Source organism: Aspergillus tubingensis, assembly GCF_013340325.1.
Source record: "Aspergillus tubingensis WU-2223L DNA, scaffold_8, whole genome shotgun sequence".
NCBI lineage: Eukaryota > Fungi > Ascomycota > Eurotiomycetes > Eurotiales > Aspergillaceae > Aspergillus > Aspergillus tubingensis.
In genome coordinates, this window is record NW_023336282.1 from 3,530,557 (window position 1) to 3,557,100 (window position 26,544).

General features: G+C 50.6%; 7 protein-coding genes across 7 annotated transcripts; 3 read left to right on the top strand and 4 right to left on the bottom strand.

Moving 5' to 3' along the window:
* Positions 1-431: 431 nt before the first annotated feature.
* On the top strand, positions 432-2,546 carry AtWU_07468 (OSBP family protein; the record flags this gene model as incomplete). The annotated part of the gene is made up of 8 exons (XM_035502577.1): positions 432-477; positions 772-849; positions 960-1,065; positions 1,130-1,240; positions 1,308-1,586; positions 1,636-1,885; positions 1,934-2,247; positions 2,297-2,546. The coding sequence occupies 8 exons, from the start codon at positions 432-434 to the stop codon at positions 2,544-2,546; spliced, it is 1,434 nt and encodes a 477-aa protein (XP_035358470.1).
* A 1,368-nt stretch (positions 2,547-3,914) lies between these two features.
* AtWU_07469 (putative DNA excision repair protein (Rad26L)) lies at positions 3,915-7,016 on the bottom strand (the record flags this gene model as incomplete). Its single annotated transcript, XM_035502578.1, has 2 exons — positions 3,915-6,838; positions 6,902-7,016. The coding sequence occupies 2 exons, from the start codon at positions 7,014-7,016 to the stop codon at positions 3,915-3,917; spliced, it is 3,039 nt and encodes a 1,012-aa protein (XP_035358471.1).
* Positions 7,017-7,391: 375 nt separating this feature from the next.
* AtWU_07470 (exosome non-catalytic core subunit SKI6) lies at positions 7,392-8,269 on the top strand (the record flags this gene model as incomplete). Its single annotated transcript, XM_035502579.1, has 2 exons — positions 7,392-7,690; positions 7,759-8,269. 2 exons carry the CDS (start codon positions 7,392-7,394, stop codon positions 8,267-8,269), a joined length of 810 nt encoding a protein of 269 aa, XP_035358472.1.
* Positions 8,270-8,858: 589 nt separating this feature from the next.
* AtWU_07471 (high-affinity Cu transporter CTR3) lies at positions 8,859-9,660 on the top strand (the record flags this gene model as incomplete). The annotated part of the gene is made up of 3 exons (XM_035502580.1): positions 8,859-8,957; positions 9,019-9,049; positions 9,113-9,660. The coding sequence occupies 3 exons, from the start codon at positions 8,859-8,861 to the stop codon at positions 9,658-9,660; spliced, it is 678 nt and encodes a 225-aa protein (XP_035358473.1).
* Positions 9,661-11,105: 1,445 nt separating this feature from the next.
* cyp4 (peptidyl-prolyl cis-trans isomerase) lies at positions 11,106-11,991 on the bottom strand (the record flags this gene model as incomplete). The annotated part of the gene is made up of 4 exons (XM_035502581.1): positions 11,106-11,292; positions 11,350-11,456; positions 11,537-11,706; positions 11,931-11,991. The coding sequence occupies 4 exons, from the start codon at positions 11,989-11,991 to the stop codon at positions 11,106-11,108; spliced, it is 525 nt and encodes a 174-aa protein (XP_035358474.1).
* Positions 11,992-13,415: 1,424 nt separating this feature from the next.
* On the bottom strand, positions 13,416-16,272 carry AtWU_07473 (putative cell polarity protein; the record flags this gene model as incomplete). The annotated part of the gene is made up of 3 exons (XM_035502582.1): positions 13,416-13,814; positions 13,867-14,961; positions 15,019-16,272. The coding sequence occupies 3 exons, from the start codon at positions 16,270-16,272 to the stop codon at positions 13,416-13,418; spliced, it is 2,748 nt and encodes a 915-aa protein (XP_035358475.1).
* Positions 16,273-19,010: 2,738 nt separating this feature from the next.
* hmg1 (HMG-CoA reductase) lies at positions 19,011-22,606 on the bottom strand (the record flags this gene model as incomplete). The annotated part of the gene is made up of 4 exons (XM_035502583.1): positions 19,011-19,350; positions 19,419-21,766; positions 21,826-22,191; positions 22,265-22,606. 4 exons carry the CDS (start codon positions 22,604-22,606, stop codon positions 19,011-19,013), a joined length of 3,396 nt encoding a protein of 1,131 aa, XP_035358476.1.
* Between the last annotated feature and the right edge of the window lie 3,938 nt (positions 22,607-26,544).

The following is a 26,544-nucleotide window of genomic DNA, read 5'->3' on the forward strand; positions in this document are numbered from 1 at the left end:
TTAATAGAGAGAACTTCCCGACACTACGGCTTTCCCTCCTAATTTTCTGCAGAATTGATTGTTGGTTTCAGGAACTTGATCCCGACGCTGTCCGTCCATCCCGACATTGAAAGGCATTCTTTGGAGTGATTGATTGTCTCTTCTGCCACTTATCCACATCCATTGTTTTAATTAATTAATTTAAGAACCCCCAAGTGACACCACAATTCAAATTCCTGCCCAAATCCCCTCGAGAATCGAGTCACTTTATTTTGTACGCCGCAGTCTGGTTGCATCGGTGTCTCCTCTTCATCCCCCCGTGTTGTACTTTCTCACACCAGCAAAGTTAAAAGGAAAAACAAGAAGTACAAGAGTCAACCACAATTACCACCACCATCACCACCAGAGAATCATTATTAGATCAAATCAGTACAACAGTACCACGGAACGCCATGCCCATCTCCGTCCCGCACATCCGCCGACGGTCATCGCTTGCCAGTGAGTGAAGTTTGTTGCCGTCATCCGGTCGAGACTCTCCCCTCTTTTTTTTTCTGTTGCTGCTGCTGCTGCTCCTCCCACGTCATTCCTGTCTGGCTGCCTCAGTCACTCTCTAACTACTGCTGCTGGCTGCCTCAACATCCCCCTCTCCGCCGCCCTTTTCTCTCTCTTCCCCTCCTTGGCTCTTTCTCTCTCCTCCGACCGGCTGTCTTTTCACCACTTCCTTTCCACTTCGCGCATTTCTGCTGCCCACCATCATGTCTGCTGACTGGGGCTCTTTTTTCCATGTTTCAGGTAATCGTTCACACGATGAGCCCAAAGCTGAGCCCGTGAGCGGGGACGACGAGATCGTCGAGCCCGACCAGGGAAATGGTACGTAGCTATCCCCCTCACTATGACCAAAAAGAAGAAAAGACAAACAACAAAAGAAAATACCACTGCAAATACCTAGTCTTTTCCCTTTTCCACTGACCTGTTTGTAGTTCTTTCCCACATTATCTCGCAGCTCCGACCGGGAGCTGACCTGAGTCGGGTCGTCCTGCCCACTTTCATTCTCGAACCCCGATCTATGCTGGAGCGCATCACCAAGTATGTCGGAGTATCCGCATCGCATGTGAAGAAGTAGCAGCTAACTGATTTCCTCTGCATCCAGCTTCATGGCGCATCCCGAAACACTGCTTCCTATGCCAACCATAGATGACCCCCTAGAACGATTCGTTTCCGTCGTCAAGTTCTATCTCAGCGGATGGCACATCAAACCTCCGTATGTTGTCGCTCTCCTTGAGATGGTTTTATTCCACCAGTTCCGGTCTTGCTGACACCCGTCCCAGAGGAGTAAAGAAGCCGCTGAATCCGATCCTCGGAGAGACTTACACCTGTTATTGGGACTACCCCGACGGTACCCGTGGGTACTATATCGCCGAGCAGACCTCTCACCACCCGCCCAAATCGAGCTACTTCTTCATGGCACCCGAGCACAACATCCGGATAGATGGCACCTTGAAACCCCGCAGTAAATTCCTCGGAAACTCGGCCGCTAGTATGATGGAGGGTATCGCGATCCTGCGGTTCTTGAACCGCGGACAGGACAAGGAGAAGGGCGAACGATAGTAGGTGGACCTGCCATCCGCGCATAAGGACAGCTCTAATCTGGCCTAGCATCTTGACGCAACCGAACATGTACGCCCGCGGCATTCTTTTCGGGAAGATGAAATACGAGTTGGGCGACCACAGCTACGTGCGGTGCCCCGAGAACAACCTCGTTGCCGACATTGAATTCAAGACCAAGGGCTACTTCTCTGGTACTTACAACGCTATCGGTGGGACAATCAAGAACGAAAAGACCGGCGAGGTATACTATGAACTGTCCGGTCTCTGGAACGGCGAGATGCACATCAAAGATGTTCACGTAAGTTCTCCTCCCTTACACGGAGGACTGTCAATCTAACTCGAACAGACCCACAAGAAGGACTTGCTCTTCAACGCTACGCATGCGAAGCACACCCCTCCCTTGACCAGACCTATTGAACAGCAGGGCGAGCGCGAGTCGCAGCGACTGTGGCAACCCACCGTGAAGGCGATCATTGCTAGGAATCATGAGGCAGCTACGGATGAGAAAACCAAGATTGAGGACCGCCAAAGAGAAGAGGCGGCGAAGCGTGCCGATGATGGCGTCGAATGGCACCCCCGGCTGTTCCGACGGGTGCAGGGCGGGCCCCACGGCCCCGATGAGGGAGAAGAGGACCTAGACTGGATCATCAATGCACACGTGTAAGTTTCTGTGTTTACATCGGAAGTATAACAGGACTAACGACCCCAGCGACTCGCACAACCCCGAGCTCGCTGCCAAACAGATTCTGGCCATTGCCCCGATCCTCGAAGGTCAGACAGAACCCACCCAGTTCCAGATTCCCGCACACAAGGGTAAGGAGTCTGCTGCGACAGCCGATCCAGCCGATGGCGCTGACTCCGCTCAGAGCGAGCCTAAGAAAGAAGCAGAAGAAGCCGTCGAACGCAAGGACTCACGGACATCGGATGTCGATGCCTACGTCGATGCCAAGGAGACATAGGTGTAACTGACTTCCTGGATGGCTCCAGTTGACGATGACAAGTCGTTGAACGAGCTGAATATCCGGAGGGCAAGTGACCTATAAGTGAGGCACAATTCAGAAGAGCGAAAACCATGAAACTTCAAAGAACCGAAAAGCAAGGAAATGGTAGGTCGAGCCGTCATTCAGATCAACATAATTGACCTGCTCGAGGATTCCAACGCGAGAAACAAGGGAAAGAGTCCGGCCAACCACAAACATTCAACACACATCACTCAACACACCCACCATTTCCATCAGAATACTATACTGGATACCCGATTGATTTAATATGCAGAGACTGCGACAAAAGTTGAAAAAAGAACGGACAGGGGAAGGCCTCCAGGACGGACCGGAGCACGGGTGATGGGCAAATTCTTGCTTACTATATGTGGATATACATATCATCATCTGGGACACCATGACGTGGGATGGGCATTGATACAGCTAGCGTTTAGGTGATTGATTTTTAGCATTAATATAGACTATGGTTGTGGATAATGCATAATTTTGACTTTAGTAACTATATCTCTATGCCCAGTTGGCCAGCCTTAAGTTGGGAATCTCCAGTATTCCACACACAATACATGACACGATAGTTCAACAAGCCATACTGTATGCAATCCAAAACCATTACGCACGCCCTAGTCATGGTAAGTAAGTATAATGAACACGAACCTTAAATAACTAATAAACAAATCTCCCCCCAGAACGAGCAGAGCTCCTGAATCCACATGCAACTCCCAACCCGGAGTTTCACCTCCTACCCAGTCAGATCTATCCATCATGAAGAAAGAAGCAAATGAGAGAAAAAAAAAAAAAAAAAAAGGGAAAACTCAAAATTGTAGACATTTAAGCCTTGATGTAACGGTGAAAGGTGGATTGGTTACGTAGTAGTTATGTATGTATGCATGCATGTGATGCTTGTTTGTTTACATTTTCATTGTATTCTAGTCATGGTTATCTTTACATTGACTTTCTTCTTCTTCTTGCTTTTAGGGTATAGAGTAAAGTATGTGTGGGAGGATGGATGGATGGTATCATTATAAAGTATGGTGTAGGTAGAGTGGGGAAGGAATCTAGATCGATTTGTAGGTTGGTCTGTAGGTGAGTGTTATGTACTAGGGGGAGACTTATTACAAGGTAAACAGATAGATACTCGTAGTAATACTGTATATGGTATTAATCGTCACTCATTGCTGATTTTAAACTAACGGATTAGTAGTTAACTTGGGTATATAGGTAGTAGAACTAGACAAAAACCAATCCAGAACCCCGTGTCTCTAGCGACCTTGTAACCAATACTCCAAAAAAAGATAGATAATAATACTGATTATACCAACTGGAAAGTTAAGATGATTGAGTCAGTTTCTCCCGTCGCTCGGTATACCAACGCTCCAAGCATGCGCGTCTCTGCGCCTGTGTCATGCCCTCGACGACAAGGGCGAACTCGGTTGCGTTTGGGAAGCCGTATCGTCTCGCCATGCTGCAGAATTGGCGTTTCATGACACGCTTTGGCGGATGGAATTTGTATTTGATTGGTTGGTTGGTTGTAGATGATGATGTCTTTTTATGAGACTGCGATTGCGACTGCGATCCTGCAAATACTTGCATGTCTAGGTTCTTGGTATTCTCGTCGGCTAGTTCGGCGCGACGGCTGAGTCGTTCCTCGACTTTGGATGACCCGATGACTTCGTTGTTGAGGTGGGTGTATTCGACCCCTGCGCCGGCGAGGATGGCTTGGATGGGGTCATGTTTGGTGTTAATGGGGGTTTTGGGGTCGGTGGATTCTTCGTCGTCCTCGCCACGAATCATGGCTGCTAGCTGGCTCATGACTTCGTTGGTGTCGTCAGACTTGCCGGTGAAGGTTGTGTCGGAGACGTTGGGGTCAAAGTCTACGTCGATGTCCATAACCTGGACGCCGGCTTTGCTTTCAGCGACGTTTGTTTTGTTGACAATGTCGCGGAGAAGGATGTTCTGGTTCTTGTATTCGAATAGATTGTCGAGACCGAAAAGCTCGCCCTTTTGATCTTTCTTCTCCTGAACACCCTTGAAGTAGCGTCGTTCCGAGCTCGCGTTGTAGCCGATGTTGGCTTGCTGTTGTTTGTAGATCTGCCGGGCATAGACGATCTCTTCGATGGTTCCGGCGCTGATGAGCCGGAAGACTTCGACATCGCGAGATTGGCCGATACGGTAAGCGCGATCTTGCGCTTGAAGGTCATGCGAGGGATTCCAGTTAGGATCGACGATAACGACTTTGTTGGCTGAAGTTATGTTGAGTCCGACACCGCCAGAGCGAGTGGAGATGAGAAAGACGAATTGGCGTGGGTTGGAGTTGAAGTCGTCAACAACTTTAGTGCGCTCTTCATAGCTCATAGATCCATCGAGGTAGCTGACGTTGTAGCTGGTGTAGTGAAAGAGCATCTGGAGCATCTTGAGGAGGCGCACACTGTGGCTGAAGACAAGCACTTTGTCGCCATTGGCGTGCCACCACTTCAGCAGTCGGCGAAGGACCTTCCATTTACCGCAAAACTCAGGGTTTGCGTAGTTGACAATTGAGTCCCGGGAACGGTAAAGCTTTTCCCATTGCTCGGGCACAGCCAGTTCCAGCATCTCTTTGTCCTTTTCTTGTTTCTCGTTAGAGTCGACTCCCTGCGGGATGAGGATTGCTAGGTGGTTGCTGAGTTTCTGCAGCACTGCTATCGCGGGAAAGACATAGCTTCGCCAGGTGAGCCCGGATGGTAGAAACTGACGACAGCACCAGCCGGCTTTCTGCCGGGAACCACAGTCACAAGGGTCGCTGGAGTGTTTAATATAGCTGACCATGTCGCTTCCCAGAATGTTCACGTAAGCGTCAGCCTGAGTATCAGTGAGCGGACAGAAGACGACCCGGTCAACCTTCTTGGGGAGCTGGTCTGCAATCAGTGTCTTCATCCGGCGGAGGAAGAACTGCGGCAGGAGGTTCTCCACCAATTTCTTCGCCGTCTTTCGCGCTCTACGCAGCTGATGGACGGTAGCGTCGTGTGACTGACCAATCTTCAAGGGCTCAGAAATGGTCTTCTTCCAGACCGTTACCGGGCCGAGCATCCCTGGATTAGTCCAATTCAAAAGGGTCCAAAGCTCCTCGTATTTGTTCTGGATGGCAGTTCCGGTCAAGCCGATGCGGCAAAGAGCGTTGATCATGTTCATGGCTTTAGTCGTTTCCGACTTGCGCTCCTTGATAACATGACATTCATCCGCTATCACACAATCCCAGTCGACCATGTTGATAGCATCCTTGTTGTGGAGATAGGTACTATAGGTGGTGATCAAGATTTCCAGTCTTCCGGACCGCGCAGCTTGGAGCGCAAGCTCCTTATTCTCTCCATGGTAGGTGTCGAAATGCCACCAGCCCCAACGCGAAAATTCGGCCATCCAGTTCTTGAGAAGTGTCCCAGGGCAGACAATCAGCGTTCGGGGATACCACTGATCATGGCCGCTTCTCCGCATCTTTCTCATTCGCTTGGCGTCTCTCTCATCGCCTGTCTTCCCATACGCCGCTGTGAGGAAAGCAATAACCTGCACCGTCTTTCCCAGACCCATGTCGTCTCCGAGAATCCCACCCTTCTGGTAAACGAATAGCTCATGGAGGAAAGCAGCTCCATCGACCTGATACTGGCGCAACCACTGTGCGATCGGGGCGGGTATGAGTCCCAACGAATAAGGAAGAGTGATGTCCTTGTACTGATTGCATGGCTTCATATTCTCAAAAGTAGGCTTCTCTGCCAAAGATTCCAACCTCTCATCGTCGGAGAATTCAACATCGTCGTAACCTGGAGGCAGTTTCAGTCCGGATTGCTTCAAATACTCTGTCCTCCGGTCAAACTGCGATCGTCGTTTCTGGAGATAATCCGGTAAAGTATATTCCATCAGTTCATCCTCCGATGACACTTCCTCTCCGTAGACTCGTAATGGCCGTCTCGGTCGGGCTTTCCCCTCGGAAGTTGGGAGTCGGCCGACGATGGAATTTGAGCTTGCGACTCTCGTCACCTTAGCAGCTCTATTCTTCAGATTTGCGGTGCTCCGTTTCCGTTTCCTGGCCTTTCGATTCTTGAACTCCTTGTAAGCGGCCTCGCCCTCATTGAAGGAGTCATCTCCGCTGTCGGTGTCGAACACCTCCACGACTGCGTGGCTCTTCTTGTCGAGTGGCGAAGAGGATTGCTTGACCGTAGTTGGGATAGTATTTGTTGGCCGGCGTGGAGTCGTCACTTCAGACTTTGGGGCATTGCCTTTATCTATGATCATCGAGGAGTCAGATATGTCTTGTTACTAGGTATAGATAAGGTGCGGGGACAAACCAGCGACAGAAAGCGAAGTAGGCTGTAAGACCAACGGGCGTGTCCCGTCGAGATCATCGTCATCTGATCCGACCGTAGTCGCATCAGTATCCTCGATCTCCACGTGTGAGCCCATGTCTGCCTGAGCTCCGGCAGAGGCGATCTGGACCGACCGTTGAGGGGAAGGCTGAAGCAAGTGTAAGAGAGATGGAGATGCGGAGACGCGATGGAGTCAAACGGGCTTCCCGATTGGGCAAGCAGCTGACTGAAGAATTCCGCGCCGAAAAGTCAAACTCCGCAACCAATTCCCCTCTTCTCCGCCCATTGCTCGCCCTCGACTTGAAACTGAGCCTGCATACTACGTCGCTTTGTACCTGTGCTCGAACTGAATCCTCCGATCCGGCTTTCTTATTCCTTCGACAAATTTTGACAGCGCATGGTGCGGGGAACCACGCCAAAACTTCCTCCATCTTGATTTCGGCATACCGATTGAAGCACCTCCCAGTTCACAATGCCTCTCGACACATCCACAACATATCCCCTCACCAAGCTTCGCCTTGATGGCCGTCGCTGGAATGAGCTTCGACTGCTCCAGGCCCAGATCTCCACGAACCCCGCCAGTTCGGGCTCATCCTACTTGGCTATGGGCAACACCGCGATCCTGTGCTCCGTCCACGGTCCCGCAGAGGGACGTCGCGGTGATGCCACAGGTGGTGCTGCGGGATCAGCAGGTGCGGTAGTAGAGGTGGATGTCAATGTTGCAGGATTTGCTGGAGTGGATCGCAAGCGCAGAGCCGGCGGAAGTGACAAGTACGTTTCCCACTGTCGTCATGTCCATTGTGTCTGCTCTAACGGGTACTGACTAAATTCTTAAACAGACAATCTTCGCGCGTCGCAACGATACTACGCTCTGCTTTCCAGTCGCATCTTCATACCCACCTCTACCCTCACAGTACGATTAGCATCCACGTCTCGGTTTTGTCGTCAGACGGTTCGCTCCTCGCCGCGGCGGTCAATGCCTGTACGCTGGCGCTTGTGGATGCCGGTATTCCCATGCCAGGTCTCCTCTGTGGGTGTACGTCAGGAATGAGCGGCAGTGCGTCTACGCCGCGGGATCCGAATAATGACACATTGGATCCGCTGCTGGACTTGTCTCTGCCGGAGGAGCAGGAGCTTCCGTTCCTTACGGTGGGAACGACGACGGCTGTACCGGTGGGAGAGGCGGCTATGATTAACGAAGACGAGGACGAGATGAAGGTAGCAATGCTGACGATGGATTCCAAGGTGCATTGCACATACGTTGAGACAATGCTGGCGGTGGGAATTGACGGGTGCAAGCAGATCCGGGAGATCTTGGAAGGCGTGATCAAGAAGTCGGCACGCCGGTGATGACTTGGATTTGAATTCTGTTTCTTTATATCTGCTATCTGGGATCTTCTACAGGGCAGCGCGATAGGGCGAGTTCTGTTTATACCCAGTGATTGCCATGAGGTGTTGGGCGCGGCGGGATGGATCGTTTCAATGTGATATTTGAATATTCCAGCGAATACAGCCAAGTTGCTAATCATGATGTCTGTAGATGCTACCTTAGATGCTACCGTAGATGTCTGCTGTAGATGTCTGCAGTTCACTTGATTCACTGCATCTTCTGGGCCCACTGGTCAGGAGCTCCCTGCATAATGTGCTCAAATTTAGAGACCGTCTCCCTTGACGCGGCAGGGACTCTTCCTACTGATGAGCGCGTTATTACTGATTCATACTGAAATAGATGAGGGAGATTGATGTTTGTACAAGAACACGCTCCTGACATACACGTATCCAAAATCAGAAACCTAGTCCCTAACCTCTGCTATCTCTTCCTCACTGCTGATTCTTCTCTTCTTTAGTTAGTTAATCTGTCTCTATAGTCCTTACCATCTACCCTTCCATCCTTCCATTCATCCACCTCACTCATCAACCCTCAAACATCATAGACAACATGAACATGACCACAGAAACCACCACATCAGCCATAACGAACACCAGCACCACTACCACCATGGCCATGGCCATGACCTCTACCAACTGCAAGATCTCAGTACACCCCCCTCCCCACCACCTCCATCCCAAACCTGTACCTCCCTACTAACCACACGCAGATGCTCTGGAACTGGAACACCATGGACGCTTGTAAGTCATCCAACACTGCCCAAAGCCAAACCACCCACCCAGAACACTAACCCCAAGCAAAAGGCTTCATCTCCTCATCCTGGCACATCACCTCCCCAAACATGTTCGCCGGCTCCTGCATCGGAGTCATCCTCCTCGTCATATGTCTAGAACTTCTCCGTCGAGTTGCCAGCGAATACGATGCGTTTATTATCAACCGCGCCAGACTCAAAGCACAATCTTTAGATACTGATCAACCCAGCATCGCAGTCCCTAATGACCTTTCCACAGACAGACCCGTCAAAAGACCCTTCCCATGGACGCGATCAGGCTCACTTTCAGCTCTACCTCCTGTTCCGGAGTTAGTAGAGGAGGATGAACCAATGCCTAATGCGCCAGTAACTACATCACATCCTAGTATACACCCCGAGAACCAGTCAAGATTCATCTTCAGACCAAGCCACACCGAGCAACTCATCCGAGCCACATTGCATGTGTTGCAATTTGCTGTGGCGTACTTTGTGATGCTGCTGGGGATGTACTACAATGGGTATTTTGTAATTTGTATCTTTGTTGGGGCGTTTGTGGGGTTTTTGCTCTTTTCGTGGGGGGATCTTGGTACTAGGGAGTGAGGGATTACCTTATTACTGGATTGTGCTGTGCTGTCTGCTGGTATTGGTAGCTGACGATGAGTGTGTATGTATGTTCAGGATCAGGAACGACGCCACATCCGTGACTAGATGCTGCGGCTAGGTGGGTGGGTGTTGGAGCTTAGTTTGACGTGATGCTTTGTGGTGATATTGAGATGTTGCGGTGGGTATGTTGGAGGGGTGTGTGGTTTGAGATGTGTTGGGAGAGTGGATGGTAGGGTTAGGAGATGTTGTATGTGTAGGTATGTTGAATTCTTTCTTTCGGGGTGAACTACTTCTCAAGTGTGAGTACTATCAAGGGATAGCACCGGTGGTGATAGATCAATACACCTATCATGCATAAGACACAATGTTACTTAGAGTCTGGATACAATATGCCTGTTATAAAGACTACACGTTTTGACTATTCTCTCATTAGAATGGAGAAAGAAATACTACTGGATAATATGATGATATCATAAACTATCTCTAGATAAGATAATGCCTGAGAATCACCCATATCACAACTTATAGATAGAATACTACATAAACATCATGAGAAGTGTGTTTCTCACTGAATGATTCAAATAAATGGGACTCTTGAAACTAACACCACTACGCCATACTCCCTCCCCGATCACATCATACTTTAGCTCACTTAGCCCAGCTGAGCCCCCAGCCTTGGCCAGCTCTCAACCCCTCACTTTCACCTTACTAACCTCTCTTCCAAGGTAGTTAGTTAACTTACGTATACATACCCATCCATCTAACTATGGAAACACTATGCAGACAGACAAAATACTATATTTAAGTCCCAGTCATATGGCCAGAAAAGAAGGAACAGGATAAATGAATGAACAAAACACAGACCTGCTCACAACTGCCCTATGGTAAAGATAGTAGTCTCATTAAAGCCACCTGCATGCAACACAGCAGCAAGCAGCAGCAAGCAGCAAGCAAGCAAGGAATAGGAATGGGAATGCGAGCCGGCCGTATTCGGAACCGGGAAACCAATCCGAGGTTCGAATTGCACTGCTTTGCCCCCCTCCCCTCCCCACCGGAGAAAAAAGAGGGTTGAAGTGTGTTGGAGCGGGGTTGAGTTGTTAGTAGGACGGGTTTAGTGCTAGTCTAGGTTGCCACGTTCGGTGGGATGTTTGGCTGATTTTAGAGGTAGGTTATGTAGGGATTTCGTCACTGTGTGGTTATTTACGAGGTGGATAACTCTGATCTTTCTATCAATACTGTAAGATGTAGAGAAGTGCATATAGTTACTGCAATACGATGGTACAAGCTTGAAAGGAAACTTATTGACAATTGGTATGGACACTCTAGATTACACCGGGTAGGGAGAAAAAGAATTGTCCACCATTAATCCTCACAATGCTGGGTTTACACCAGCTCGTGGGATGATATCCCAATTTTGCCATCTGTTATCCTTTGAAAACCGCTTACAACTCACCGCAGTTGACGATGGTGGGCTTGACGTTGGAGCGGATGGAGCCGGAGGAGGAGCCGAGAGCCTCGATCTCCTTCACGACCTTCATGGACTCGTCATCGGCAACCTCACCGAAGACAACGTGCTTGCCATCGAGCCAAGAGGTGACAACGGTGGTGATGAAGAACTGGGAGCCGTTGCTGCAGATGCTGTTAGCTGTCTGAAACGTAATTTTTACGAGTGACAGTAGAACTTACGTGTTGGGACCAGCGTTGGCCATGGAGAGGAGACCGGGTTTGTTGTGCTTGTAGATGAAGTTCTCATCGGCGAACTTCTCACCGTAGATGGAGCGACCACCGGTACCCTGGATGATGATATCAGTCAAATCGTTCTCTCCCACACAGCCGCCCACGGAGGCGGATCAAAAAAAGCGGGATTACTCACGTTGTGGCGGGTGAAGTCACCACCCTGGAGCATGAACTGGGGGATGACACGGTGGAAGGTAGAGCCCTTGTAACCCTCACCCTGGGGCTTGGTGCAGAGCTCACGGAAGTTGCGGGCGGTCTTGGGGACGTCCTTCTCGAAGAGGTTGAAGATGATACGGCCCGTCTTGGCTAGAGAGCAGGAAATAGCGCAAAGTCAGCCAAAGGATCCAGCAAGCATTGAGATAAATGCATTCAATCCAAGATGAAAAGAAAATCGCGATTGTGGGAGAGTCCTCGATGGAACGCATCCCAGCATTCCCATTTTCTTCACAAAGAGGGGTAAAACCATCCACGCAGGAAAAAGGGTGACAACAGCAGCGAAGGACGACGAAAAGAAAAAGAGGACAACCTACAGGCACTGGAGCCCACGGGGGCGTACTGAACGTCAAAGAAGGCTTGAGTGTTTGTAGACATGGCTGCGGATGATTGATGGAAAGGACGAAGAGAGAGGAAGGAAGATTGCTTGCAATTGGGGATGGAGAAGAGGGGACGAGAAGCGAAGGGCGAGCAAGGTGGGGTTATTGTTGACCTCAGGCTTCGGGAGAACATTGTTGCTGGAGGGGCACTGGCTGGCTAACCGCTTCCGTCCTGTGCGTCAGCCCATGCGCGCCAATCATGCAACTTGCCAGGCCATCCGCCGTGGGCCTCAGGCCGCTCCGTGGAAGAACATGGAAGTCCTCCGACCGTCCAGTAGTGAAGTGAGTAGCTACCAGCTACTCTAGTAGTAACTTAAGTAGCTTGCTCACTCCAAAGCAACCGGACCAGGGGGGGGGATAACTGCCATTGGTCCCCTTATATCATCGGGGACGGCCAATGGAATCGGGATGCATCACTTACAGTACTATCTAAAGAAAAGAATTGAGGTAGAAAAGAATAATATCTCGTCTCACGAATTGCGGTAGCTGGTTGCTTGCTGCTTTGCTGGCGTGGAGAGCAAAAAGAACTGGAGAAACCGCGTCGGACAGCGGAGGAAAATATTCCTGCTACTGCCCCAACCGGGGATAGCTTATGATTAGCTAAGACCCGGTTCGGTCGGAAGCTTTCCAGAACCAGAAATGGTTCTCACCTCTACAACAGCGCTAAGACAGCTGGTCGGACACGTGATTGACCACTCACCACCTGTTTACTATGTAGTAAGGCGATTCTTATAGTTTCTCTGATATCTACCAGGGAAGCTGTCAACATTTACTACTCCATTCATCGCGGAAAGCTATGGCCGCAGCCAATCGTATACCACCATCACCAAATCTATCTATCGAGCCATCTAAAAGGACTCCAGGAAAACAATAACCACGGCACACAAGAGAAAGAAAGACCCCCGTATGGTCAATATCAGAAATCAGAAAAGAAGAAGTAATTCCGGGGGAGGTTGAACGTGTAAAGAAAATGCCGCAGTATAAATTCTGAAAGAAACACGAAATCAGTCCAGTCCTACAAGGACCATCATGCAGAAAGGAAGAAAAAAGCGCTAATCAAATAGAAGCAGAGAAAAATATCAACCGCAAATCCAAAATAAATCAACAGAAGATAAAGAAAGGGAGAAGCTGAATAAAAGTACATCGCTCCTGAAATCAGGGTGCGTCTGGGAGAAAACAAAATCTGTCGTAAAGCTCCACCAGATTACAACACGTCGTTCCACATGGTTGCTCGTTGTCATGCGTGATAACTGCAAAAGTAAGGAAAGCGAGATTGCAAGGTCCAGCAGTTCGGTTGGTATCATGGTGCCAAATCAGCATGCTAGAAAGAGATAGAAGTGAAAAGAGAATAACGCCACTGCGATTCTCGGGCTGAAGAAGCCTAGAAAGAAACAATATCATGATGACCCTCAGGCGGATAGACTATCGAAAATCGTCCTCCTCCTCAAGGCTCGCGGGGTCCAATTGATGAGCAAGCTCCTTGGTTACCCGGGGAATCTCAAACGCAATGGGTGGAAGCTTGTTGGTTACTTCTCGGAGCCCCTCAGGACTGCTAGAAGCCTCACCCTCGGCCGCGGCGCCTACAAGGCGGTGCTTGTGGTATTCCAGCATCTCGAGGACAGGATCAATGCGTTGCCGAAGAGCCGGGCTAGCCTCTGGTCTCTTGACGAAGTGTTGAACCGACGAGGTAACATTCGTCACCACAGAAGAGATAGCAGAGACATGGGTGCTGATCGTGGTCAAATCACGATCGGCTCGAATGCTGTCGATGAGGGCTTGGATTGACTGAACCAGGCCATTTGTCTGATCCTCAACGTAAAGCTGTCGCCTCAGTTAGCACACATTACCAGTATCTAGAGATATTATAACTTACCTTCATCTCCTGAAGTTCGTGGTTCTCGGCTTGCGCGCTGTAGTCTTGCACTGCCACCGAAATTCCGTGGGGAGCGTCAGGCGGGGGGCTCATGGCACTGTAGACGGAATCATTGCGACTGTGTCGGCTTTGACTAGGAGCCACGCTGAAGTAGTCCGGGGACTTCATCTGACTAAACTGAACCTCGTCGTCGTCCTCATGGGACTCATCAGGTGGAGTGGATCGGATCTTGACGAGGCGTATGAGTTCAATAACAGCAGCCGACAGATGAGAAGCAGCGGCATCCAAAAGGGAGACAGGTGAAAGCCCGTTGGACTTGACGAAATTCTTGGCTGCCGTGATCAGATTGTTCGCGGTGGTAGAAAGCTTGCTTATAGCCTTCGAACGCAGTGCCGATGACCCATCGCTTGGATCTTGGCTTTCTTGCACGTCCTGCAGCATATGCCGTACCGCCATAACAACAGCATTGATCTGGCGTGTCACGACATGGTAATCTTCATGGCGTGCATTATGTAGCAGCTCGTCAATAGATATCTGGAACTTCGCGACATGAACATCCTTGACCAAGCCATTTTCATGGAAGATATCACGATCCCTCGTAAGAGTTGCGGCATCGGAACGGATTTCTGTCCCGATAGATGATGTGCGAAGGTGTCCTGCCTGCGCCTTTGCCTTCTCATAGCGGGTCTTCCATTGTTTGACTTGTTCCTCCAATCTGTGAACCTCGGTCGTAAGTTGCTCCTCGTGTTCCCACCGAGACTGGCTTTGCTCGGACAACTCCCTCATCTCCCTCAGGAAGCCAGCTGCCTCCCGTCTGACCTCTTCTGTCACTGACCGCTGCTCTTGCAGCTCAGTCTGCAGGCTTTGATGCTTGATCTCAAGATCAGCAAAACGGGCCTGCAGCTCTGGATCACCAGTGCTTTGGCGTGATGCTTCTTCCAACTGGCTCCGGAGGTCCTTTTCGATGGCCTCATGCTCGGCCCGAACCTTGTCCAATTCCAGCTGCAGATTGCTGTTCAGATCCTCAGCCTGGGAGATTTTGCTCTCCAGATCCGACTTCAGATCCTCCCATTCTTGCCGTTCGCTGCTAGTGACCTGTGAATCCGGTTAGCAAGCGCAATCAATGGGAGTCGAGAAAAATCGTCTGCCTACATCTGACGTTGTTTGACTCTCTCGGTATTTAATGAGCTCCTCATCCTTGGACTTGACCAAGTCCTCCAAGGTCTCAACCTTGCTCTGATCTTCCTGGTACTTGGATATCTCCTCATCCTTAGACTTCAGCAGATCCTCGAGCTTGTTCACCTTATCCTGCAAAGCAGAAACCTGGGATTGAGTTTCCGCCAAAGCCTTTCTGTCGGCGTCTGCTAGAGTAGCCCCTGTCCCCCGCCGACTTTGCAGAACCACATCTAGAGCAAATGCATCGCTCCGCGCATCATAATCGTCCTCCGTACCTGCTCCATCATCATCGTCCTCGACCATAGTACTCTTGTTCGGGACAATAGTGTTGCTTTGGAATGATTTAGCCATTGGACCATCACCGTTCATGCCTGGCGGCGGCCCACCAAGTGACCCTTGGCGTGGGGGATACATCGGACTTGCTGGAGGTCCACCAGAGGGATAGCCCATTCGAGACGGAGGGCCACGAGACTGCGAACGCGGCCCTCCCGGCGTCGGGGGGTATCCGTTCGGTGGATAGCCATTGGATGGCCGTCCGCGGTAGCTGGGAGCCGGACTCAACCGACGAGATTCCCTAGAAGGGAATTGAGGAAACCGTCGCTCTAACTCGGTATAGACATCCGTCGCGAGATCTCGGAAACGCTGGTGCTGAAGCGAAGCAAGCTTTTGGCGCGCCTGATTGCGCTTTTCATGGAAGTCCTTGCGCGGTGGCAGGAACGGGGGAATATCAGGGCGAGGGGGTCGGTTCGGAGCCGGCATGGCTGCTTGTCGCCGGAGCAGTTCATCATAAACATCGGTACTTAGTTCGTGAAATTGAGTGGCGGAGAGTCGTAGCAGCTTGTCGCGGGCTTTGCTTGACTTGTTTGCTCGATCATCACGATGGGACGCATGAAGGAACCTCCTGAGGGCAACGTAGTGCTGGCCTAGGACCTCCTCCATCCGCTTGTGTCGCTTGCTGCGTTGATCCGACAAAGTACCATCGCTCGATCGCGCTGCCACCGAGCTCGGGGGAGAGGGATTCCCGGCATCGCTGACCGGGCCCGATGAACCGTTTGTCAGTCCTGCGCCATTTGAACCGCTGGGTACGCCGGAGGTAGGGGGTGTGGCAAGGGCGCTGCGAGTCGAGAAGGTCGGGGAGAAAGGCGGATCCGATTTCTGATACTGATTGATGCCGGACCAGTCACTCCCGTCCACGGAGACAGGCGACATAGTCCCGGAGGGAGCGTTCATAGGGGGGTTTGCTGTCGGTAGGCCCGGGGGCTCCGTGCTCGCTAACAGGAAGGGGAGATATGGGTCGGTCCAAAGCCAATATGCTTATGCTTATCACTATGCATCCGAGGTAGGGTGAGGTTGCGACTCCAAGGCCATTGATGAGGACTGAGTATAGGTATCTGAAAATCGGAGGATTTCGCTCGTGGCGGGTGATAAGGAATGGACGGCCGCTGCGACTGGGAGGGGGCTAATGCTTCCTCCGAACAGAATGAAAACAAAGGAAGGAGGAATCCGATGCGGAATGTAGAATAGAACGTGCCGGAGGCACCTGTGTCAACAGAAGTCGGCACGGAGATACGACCGGTCACCAACAGGCATACCAAATTAAATAAATTAAATTGTAGCGACCACGAAAAAAAGACCTAAAGCGGCGGCCTTTGGGGAAGGGGAAAGGAAAATAGATCAGTAGGGATTGGACCCAGGCAGAAACAAGCAGCGGGAGAAGCAGCAGCCACCGCCGAAGTTGACCTGGGTTTGGCGACGCCCCAAGGAGTGGAGTTTGGAAAAAGGGCCGGACTAGGGAGTGGCCGAACTTCTTTGGGGGGAGAAGGACTTGGAACCCAAGGGGGAAAAGGTTGAATGAATGACTGAATGACTGACTGACTGAATGAATGGAGATGGATGAGAGATGGGCTAGGCTAGAAAGATGGAGCCGGGGGGGGGGGAGACGGGCGGACACGATGGTGAGTGAGTGAGCAAGTGAGAGAGCCAACGACCACTTCTTTCTCTTGGAACGGGAAATTATTTGGCGGCTGATGGAAGATACATCCACAATACCTACTCAGGTACCTTACTAGAAACCTTGGAAAGAACTCCGTTCATACCATACATACCTGGAAGGTATGGTACGGTATGTTCGTACGACCTCAACCTCCATGCCAGAAGCGCCTGTCGCGGACAAGTTCTTTTTCAACTTACCTTTACTTTTTCTCCACGGATCTTTGCGATCTTGGATTCGCGATCAGCTGGAGTTATCATTCTTATCCAGGATCCATCCTTACTTATCGCGAGTAAACCTGAGACATTTTCCATCATGACATCGGGCACTAGAACTTTGAGTGGGTTGCTACAACTACATTCTGAGACACAAACAACCACCTTCTTCAACCCTACCTACCAGTAGCCAAAGATCGCCTGGGATAAAGACAGTACCGTGACTGGCTCATCCTGCCCTCAATCTTTGGGTGCTAAAGTAGGTTGTGTATGGTACGGGACCAGACAAGACAAGTTGCAAAATAATACTCCACCGCCCATCCGCCAGGAACCGATCGAGCCTCGCCCGGTGTGGCGGTGATGCTTTGTGCCCCATTTCTCTTTAGTGAGTTGAGTTAGTACCAACTCTCCCTTTTCCCCGACCGCGGAACCGACAGAACTGACACAGACACTCACTCTCCCCTTCCTCCATTCTTCAGCAGCATGCTTCTCCTTCCTTCCCACATGGATTGTGATTCGCTAGAGGGTGTATAAATAAAGTAACATGCAAGTAAAATGAAGTCATCAAGCATGTTTCGATGCTGCATATTACATGCACACAATCGCTGAAATGGCTTTGCTGGATGTACTCTTGAGTCGAATGAGTTTCCCATTCTGGCCCAGCCCCCAACGCTCGCTCCATTTCCTCACCCAGTGCGCGCCTCCACATAGTTCGAGGCTAGTTCAGGAGGTGCTCAAATTACTGCCTGCTTCGGCCATCCTCCAATCCTCTGATCTTTGGGGTCCAGACCTTCCCTTCATCTTCCTTGTCGCTTCTTCTCTGCTTTCTTTCCCGTGCGTTCGAGCTAGATTCGCTCATCTCGTTGCCTGGGCTATAATTATACTTTTTACTTACCCCAGCACTGCCCGGCATCCCGGAGACTAGATGTATTAAGTGTATTGCATGTCTATCAGGGGCAAGGAAGCAATTGAAGCAGCCCAGTCCGGCCAGAAGTGAGTATGTTGGTTACTTTCAGCGGAGATCCCGTGCCTCCGACTCCACATTTCTGGGAAGGTCACGGTCACGCCTTTCTCTCTCTCTCCCCGTCTAGATACTTTTCCTCGCACGGTGGACAAGACAAGAAACATGTAATGTCTGCCGCGGAGGACATTGCTCAATGTTATGGAATGGCTCAGAGTCTAAGAGCGTAGACAATCCCAAGAAGAGAATGAACCCCAAATCGAAAAGAATAAAAGAAAAGAATAGAAGGAAAAGAAAAATAATGAACAGAAAAAATAACTTGAAACAAAACCCCTGGATATCTTACTCCATACATAATCCGATTAACATCATGACCGAATCTTTCAAACAGCGAATCTTCCTGCTCTTGAAGAACTCGGTTTTGATAATCTCCCGGTCTTTTGCGATTTCCCGCCGCCAATCGATCCGCAGTCTGGTCGATTCATATCAAGCACATCAGAGGTTCCATGCTCCACCCACGGTCCAGCATGAGATGCGCAGGCCACATGACAAGCCAAACCACGAAATATGTATATGCTATAAAATGTACAATACAGGTTGCCGCACTGCTAAGACAAACGGCAGATGCCATCCCAAGTAGCGACGGGCCAAAAAATGCCAGAAAAGGTATCTTGGAGGTCAGGAAGAAGTGGGCGGAGAGAGGTTCGGGGAAGGGAATCTGCTAGTAGCAGTATTATCGGTGTACATAATCTCATCACGTAGCGGGTCGGCGAGGCGATTGCAAATGCATTAATCGCCCCGTTCATTTCGAGGAGGTCATAGCAAGGCCACGAGCTGCGCCGACAGCGGCAGACACAGGCGTTGCTGAGCGCGTAGGAGCAGCGCTGCGGTTGTGGGCCATGTGTGCCCGGACAAGGTGGCCTGCCGCAAGAGCAGAGCACAGACTCAGCTCACCTGCAAGGACTGCAGCAGCCACGATCCGTGCAAGCTGACGGGCATTGTCACCAGGGTTGGTGGGGTGAGAGCCGCGCACCCCCAGGAATTCAAGCATGGCAGATTGTCCTTCCAGGATCGTGCCACCGCCGATGGTTCCGACTTCGATGGACGGCATCGACACAGCGATCTGGAGATTGCCGTTAAGGCTAGAAGTAATCGCAATCAGTATATACTTCCCCTGTCATAAGCTTTGTAATGGACAGGAATGACTTACTTTCTCATAGTAGTAATACAACTGCTGCTTTCCACGTTCTGGGCAGGATCTTGACCAGTGGCAAGGAAAACAGCAGTGACAATATTGGACGCATGTGCATTGAAACCACCCAAGCTTCCTGCCATGGCACTACCAATCAGGTTCTTACTGGTGTTCAGCTCAACGAGGGCATTGACATCACTCTTGAGGACGTTGCGAACGATCTCTCCAGGAATGATAGCTTCCGCCACAACTGACTTGCCACGTCCGTCAATCCAGTTCACTGCGGCAGACTTCTTATCAGTACAGAAGTTACCGGAAACCGAGATGGTGGCCATGTCATCAAAGCCGCACTCAGTAGCCATCACGTTGAGCGCCTTTTCGACACCCTTGGAGATCATGTTCATGCCCATAGCATCACCAGTGGTGGTCTTGAATCGGATGTACAAGTAGGTACCAGCAAGTGCGGTCTTCATGTGTTGAAGTCGGGCGAAGCGGCTGGTAGAGTTGAATGCAGCCATCATGATGCTTTGGCCCTCTTCCGAGTCAAGCCAAACCTTGGCAGCAGCAGCTCGTGCAAGCGTAGGGAAGCCGACACAAGGACCACGCGTCATGCCGTCACCAGTCAGAACTGTAATCGCACCACCACCGGCATTGATGGCTTTAGCACCACGGCTGGTACTAGCCACCAAGACACCTTCAGTAGTAGCCATAGGGATGAAATAGCTTTGACCGTCAATCGTGAGGGGACCGGCAACACCAACAGGCAGAGGCAGATAACCAATGACATTCTCGCAGCAGGCACCGTGGACCAGAGTGTAGTTGTAATCCTTGTAAGGAAGCTTGGAAGTTTCCAGGGAGCTCGTGAACTCAGAAGTGGCCGGAGTCCGAGCCACGACAGATCGGCGGATCTTGACGGCGCGCGTGAATGCATCGAGACGGCTCATTAGGTCCTCATTTTCCATGGTCTTCTCGAGAGCATATCCCGGGATCTTGCCTCGCAATGACAGGTCAACCAATTCCTCGTCTGACAAGTAGGCAGCCCGCTTCTCCTTCAAGAACAGTTCGCATTCACCAGCAGACCGCTTGGGGCCATCTTGGTTGTTCAGATCAATTGTGGGATAAACCTTGGGCTCCGGAGGTTCCACCTTAGGGGCGGCGGCCTCAGGCTCCTTGATGCTCCACCTGGCTGCGTTGAAAAGATAACCGTTCAAGACGATGCTCAGGGTCAGAGCTGCGATAATCCATTTGCTGATAATCGGGTCTTCAATACTCTTCAGTAAGCTTTCGATGACACGGCCACCAACAGCGTCCAAGAATTGGTCGCTGTACTCGATGTCAAAGGACTGACCCTCCCCAAAGGCAGCGTAGTGCACAGAGGGGTACTCGAGTTTATACTTGATCGGGGGAATGACGGTCACAATCGTCTCCATCATCTGGCTCTTCGCGGAAACATAGATCGAGTCGAGTCCATTCTCGGCCACCTTAAAAGGATCAATCGGCGTGGGAGCGAGTAGATTAGAGACGCGCGACAACAGGGGAAGACCAGTTGATTTGCGGAAAGGAATCGCGGAGAGATTCACAACGTTGACCAGGATAAAGCCTCCAACCATGAGGATCTTGAAGCGGCGGACATTGCTAGACTTGATCTTCTTTCCGAAAAGGCTGGCGTCGCTTGTTCCATCATTCTCCGAGCCTGCTTGGGGCCAATCATTGTTCGCGGCGACGTTCTCCGCAACACGCTGGGTAATCCCATCCTCCTCGAGGGCTTTGCGAAGTGCGACATGGCGTTTGATGCGAGTAATTTCGAGCTTGATACAGAGGATAGTGGTGTAGAAAGTGAACAGCAAGAGGCAGTCGAAAAACAGAATCCATGCTGCAAGGAAGCAGAACTGCCTCAAACCGCCTTGAACTCCAGAAGCTGCACCGGCCACAAGAATGGCGATCTCGATACAATAGTCCCGAACGATCTCAAAACCTTGCTTCTTGATGGCAGTCTGAATGGAATCCTGGATGGACCGGGGAGTGCTGGGAGCCACCGGGCCACCAGTCTTACCAGCCCGGGGACCTTGGCGCTTATCAACTGAAGCGCTCAGGACAGCTCTGGTGAGAATGATCGGCTTCTCGAACCCAATGGTTACGACCAGGAACGGAAGACCTTCCGACAGAAGCAGCATATTGATGGGAACGCCAAGCTTGGTGGTCACCAGAAGACCAAAGAGGAAGGCAAAGCATCCAGAGAAAAGAACCGTGGTAGCAAGCCAGAAGTTCGAGCCCAAACGCCGCATCGAGAAGAAGAGCGAGACAAAGCTGAGATGCATCGAAAGGTATCCCAGAGTCATGATGACGATGTCGATCGTTTCAGCGTGCTGCATCGGGTTAGCATGGACTAGGCCATATAAGATTTAAAACTAAAGGGCATAAGTACCTTGACCAAATCCACGAAGGAACCCCATGCGTCTGCCAGCCAAAGCTTGAGAGCTCCGCTGGATCCGTAAGCCGGACCGCGAGCAGCCCGCATAATCCATTTCTTCTGCTCTCCTTCATCCTCGTCGACAGAGGGTTCGGGGATCTCCTGAACTGCCTTCAAAAACTGAGGGACCTGTTCGAAAGGAAGTGTGAACACGAGAGACGCGTCATGGGAGAAAGGCGAGAAGAGATTGGGCGTGTGAGGCACCCGTTGTGCGGAGGTATTGGCAGGAATCGGGACACCATCGGCAAGAGGACCGGTGGAAGCTGACTTCGACAGGGAATCCGGGAAAATAAAGGTCGTCAATGCCATATGTTGAGCAGTCTGCTTGAACGGCGTTGTTAGAAAAAGAACATTGATCTGATGTTTAACATTAATAGACCAGTTATTGACTTACATCATAGTCTTGGGCAGTCAGAGTGTCTTCCACCTGCCATTTCCAGGAGGTACTCTCCCCGAGACGCAGGTTTCTGCTACCCTGAAGAAGGGTGTCCACATCCACTTGGCCGGCAACATCTTTAGGATTTCTAAAAGAGTCGAATAAACTACCTTCAAGGAGACCGACGTAGGTAGTGCTGGCAAGAAGAGCGAATACGACGATCGTGTGAATGGGATGAAGACAGGCACGGCGAGAGAGGAATTGCAAGCCACTGGTGACTTGACGCTTGAGCCATCCAGGCTCAGCATCTTCCTCCGCGTCCGTAGACCGGAACTTCCTTGGGATCAAAGTCGCGGCCATGATTGTTGTCGACAGACGAGAAATTCGAAGGAAAGGAGCGGTGTAGACCACGTCTTGGAGGGGGAAAGCGCTCTGGAAGAACGGTGGGTGAACGCGGTGAAACCCTGCGAGGAAAAAAAAAGACTGGCGTGCACCGTCCCACGCTTCACACGGAAGACTCTCCTAGGTATCAGAACCTTATGGGTACCTCCTCCAATGTCAATGGCATGAGGCGAAAGCGATAAACCAGCTGTTGCTTATCGGGACTGTAGGGATGATAGCAGGCGTGCGATCAGTACATCAGACCGTTGGAATGCCGACGGGGGCGAAAGAGGAGGGAAGCGCGGGAAGAAACCTACCTGGCAGCGGAGAAGATGTCGCACGTCTTCTTGCTATGCCTTGGAGCCAAGTTCCCAGCAACGGCTTCTGACTGAATACACCCCTTTAAGGATTTCCAGGTCGATTCCTGCCCCTGAGGAACGAAATGTGGAAGCACTTCCACGGCGTGGCACACAGGCGGTGGGATTATCGTAAATCCGTGAATTTCGCCGCTTGAACCACAAGACCGCCCAAAGAGCGCGACCAATTACAGGCAAGCGCGGATATGCGGTCCGCTGATAGTCCGTGGGTAGTGTCGGTAGCAGGTTCCCAACAATCCTGGTAAGTAAGGCAGATGTTATGCAGGACCCTAGGATCGACTCTTCAAGCCGTCGATCAGACCTTTGGGTGTGAAATAATGGGAGAAGAAAAAGAAGAGGAAGAAGGAAGGAAATGAGTGGAGAGAGAGGAGGGGGGAGCGGCCGACAATAAAGAATTCAAATAGGAAGCAGAGTCGAGGTAGCGAGGACCGGACCAGCCCAAACGGGAATTACTTGGGATGGTTCTAGTAGCCTGGAAACGGTACCATTGTTCTTTTGCCTGGTGGGTATTATTCCCTTACCAGCCAATCCGTACTTTTACCAACCTGACCGTACTCCGCTTATCGGGAAGCTGCCAGCCTCAGGCCACCCATCCACCCACTCCAAATAACCACCTTCATACCACTTGGGATGATGTGAGCTGTATTGAAACCACCGCCGCCACCCTCAGCTCAAACGCAATCAAGTGACACAAAAGTCCGTCGAACCAGATCGCAGATTACGTTGTACACAGGATTCCAAAGGTGTCTAGTGTCACCATTTGCATAATTCCCGGCCCTACCCCCTGAAGCCCGGGCAAACCAAGACGGGCAAACAGAAACTTCAGCCTCCCGGCAAGCAGCGCGATTGGTACATCTACTACATCGTGACAGGGTCTGCCTTACTAGCGTCCCAGGTCATCTAGATGGTTTGCGGACTAACTTAAACGGAGTTTTTCTTCGATGACATGCCAGAGCGTTATCAAAGCACTCTTTCATCTGTCATCGACCTTGCTTCAAATGGATTGGACTGACTCGGCAGTATCATCCAAGTCTTCAGTAGACCGCTTCTTTTGAATAATTGCCCAGGAGTCTGCTCAAAAGCAAGGGATTTGCAGGAAAACCGGCTCTTTAATAGGGTCTCGAAACATGTACTATCCGTCGTAGCATCGTCATTACATCCAAGTTGATGGCATATTTCAGTCATAGTATAGACACATTTAGTCACGCTCCTCGGTGAAGAAGACTGTCTCGTATGGCTGCAGGTCGCAAACAAATCATCAACCAATGACTTTCTATAATCAAAAGAAGATGACCATCAGCGCCCGGAGAGCTGTGAAGAAAGCACATCTTTCGACTTCGTACGCAGCTTGTATTTGACATGCAAGGCGTAATGGCTTTGAATGCGTTAGGTAATCTAAAGTAAGTTACCATCGCCAGTTCTATCGTAGTGTCCAATCTGGGTTGAAGCTGCATCCACATCGGACTCCAACCTGCAGCCCAAGGTCCTGAATATTCCCTCATCCTTTCGGGGATGGGTGGGACGGTGGACACCGGGACAAGGAGACCATGGCCACTGAAGAGTCGTGATTCATCGGAGATAACGCACGATACCCACCTATTTTCATCTAATCAATCTTTTCATCTCTGCCACAAAAGGGCTCCATCCGGGTCGTTGCTGTTTCGCTTCGAAATATGTTTCTGAAATCAGTGTGTATACCGACGGATGAGCGGAAGCTCTGGTGTCCAAACCTTGACAAGTTGCTGGCCCATGAGACCTGAACGTACTTTGTTAACCAGCATCCCTACCGAGCGACCAGCAGATCTCGGAAACCCAAAAGAAAAACCAGATTTCGCTTGCGGGCCAAAGCGCGTACGCAATCCAGTGCGATCAGAGTGATATCACAGAGAGCACACGAAGGTTAACTGCCTCGAATGTGTAAATCGCATTACGGCATCGAATTTGCCTGTCTTATTTTGTTCGATGGCTTCTGCGTAGTCGGACAACGCTCGCGGGATCAGAGGTTGCCAGAGTCTGGATATGATTGGTACTGATGGGACCGTCGACGGTCGGAGACGCTGGATTTTACTTGATTCAGCAATGGGGACGGTGGGGATCGCGTAGTTGCCAAGGAAGTGCAAAATGAGCGTGGAAGAAACATTCAGGTGCGACAGGTTCAGCTCTTTGCTTTGGCTGAGTCTGCTAACGGACAAGGTCGCTGAGAAGCTGCAGTGGCCATTGTGGATGTGTCCCTGGATAATGTGGTTATAATGTGGTACCCGAGAAGACCTGTCACCCATCTCATGCATGGTATGCGACAGGCACTAGAACGACTGACGGAAAGCTTGATAGCTGAGAGATCACATTATAAGTTTCTGCTTTATTCAGATGCAGCTTCATTATTCCAGGACCATCTGAATTACTACTGACCGACCACCTATTTAGCTTGTCTGGGAATTCAGTCTTGTCAGCGCGCTTTGTTTGCTCAGGCTAGAGAGAGCGGGGCGCCCGTGTTTCAGCGATCCCCATCACGGCGCCTCTACACCCAATATCAACAGAAGTCTGCGCGGTAGGCGACAGAGAATTCTGAAGCCTTGATGCAAGTCATAGAGCAAATTTAGACACACATGTCTCTCGTGTGTCACCTGTATTAGTTCTGCACGACGGAGCGCTGCTACTGAGGACACCCAAGCCAATTAGCGCCCTCGATGGTCTTCAACGTCTTCACATCTGCAACACGGGAGATCGTCTATAACACACTTTCTGTCATGAGATCTTGCTTCCAACCAGATTAAGCGCTGTTGCTAATTTCAGATTCTGATGCCCAGGATATCTTGCTATGCACGTTTGACTCAATCAGCTTTGTCGTACGGCTCAATCCAGCAGCTACTACCAATGACTCAAGATCTCTATCTGTGACATATCGGGAACCAGAAAAGCTTGGTAGGACGAGAATGGCGATCGATTGGCTATGAATAGACCATGACGGTGAGTTCCAATCGTTTCTGGCATCATCCTTAGCGCCTGCAAAGAATAATCTCTCTTGGCGCTGGTTTATTCACTTGCCAGGATGGGCGTGTTTCAAATGACCTGATCACATTGGGCATTGTGGTCGATCCCCATATGTTTTCTTTCGGGCTGCGAGCAAACACGGGCTGTAGAAGAGAAGATAAAGATGGAGAGCGGGACATTCAGATGAATACTTATTGTGGGTTGGTCCTATTGTCAACTTGCTGAGTCTACTGCCTTTTGTGACCAGACAATCGCTTTGTTTGCCAAAAACTTCTTTGTCCCTCCTATTGTTGTCGTTCCACCTATTGAGGTATTTCGATAACACAGAGGATCGAATAGGAAAGCTCAGAAGTGTTCTTGGGCATGAGTATATAGTTTGTGCGTATCCTTGCTCACTCAATATATTGCCCCGGTCAACCTTCTTCTAAACACTAATTAATACAAACAGACTGCCACCTTTATAGACACCACTGGCTGGTGCACTATCCGAGTAAAGATACTGTGTATCTTGAATTGCGATTTGATTAAAACATACAGTGGCTATATAAG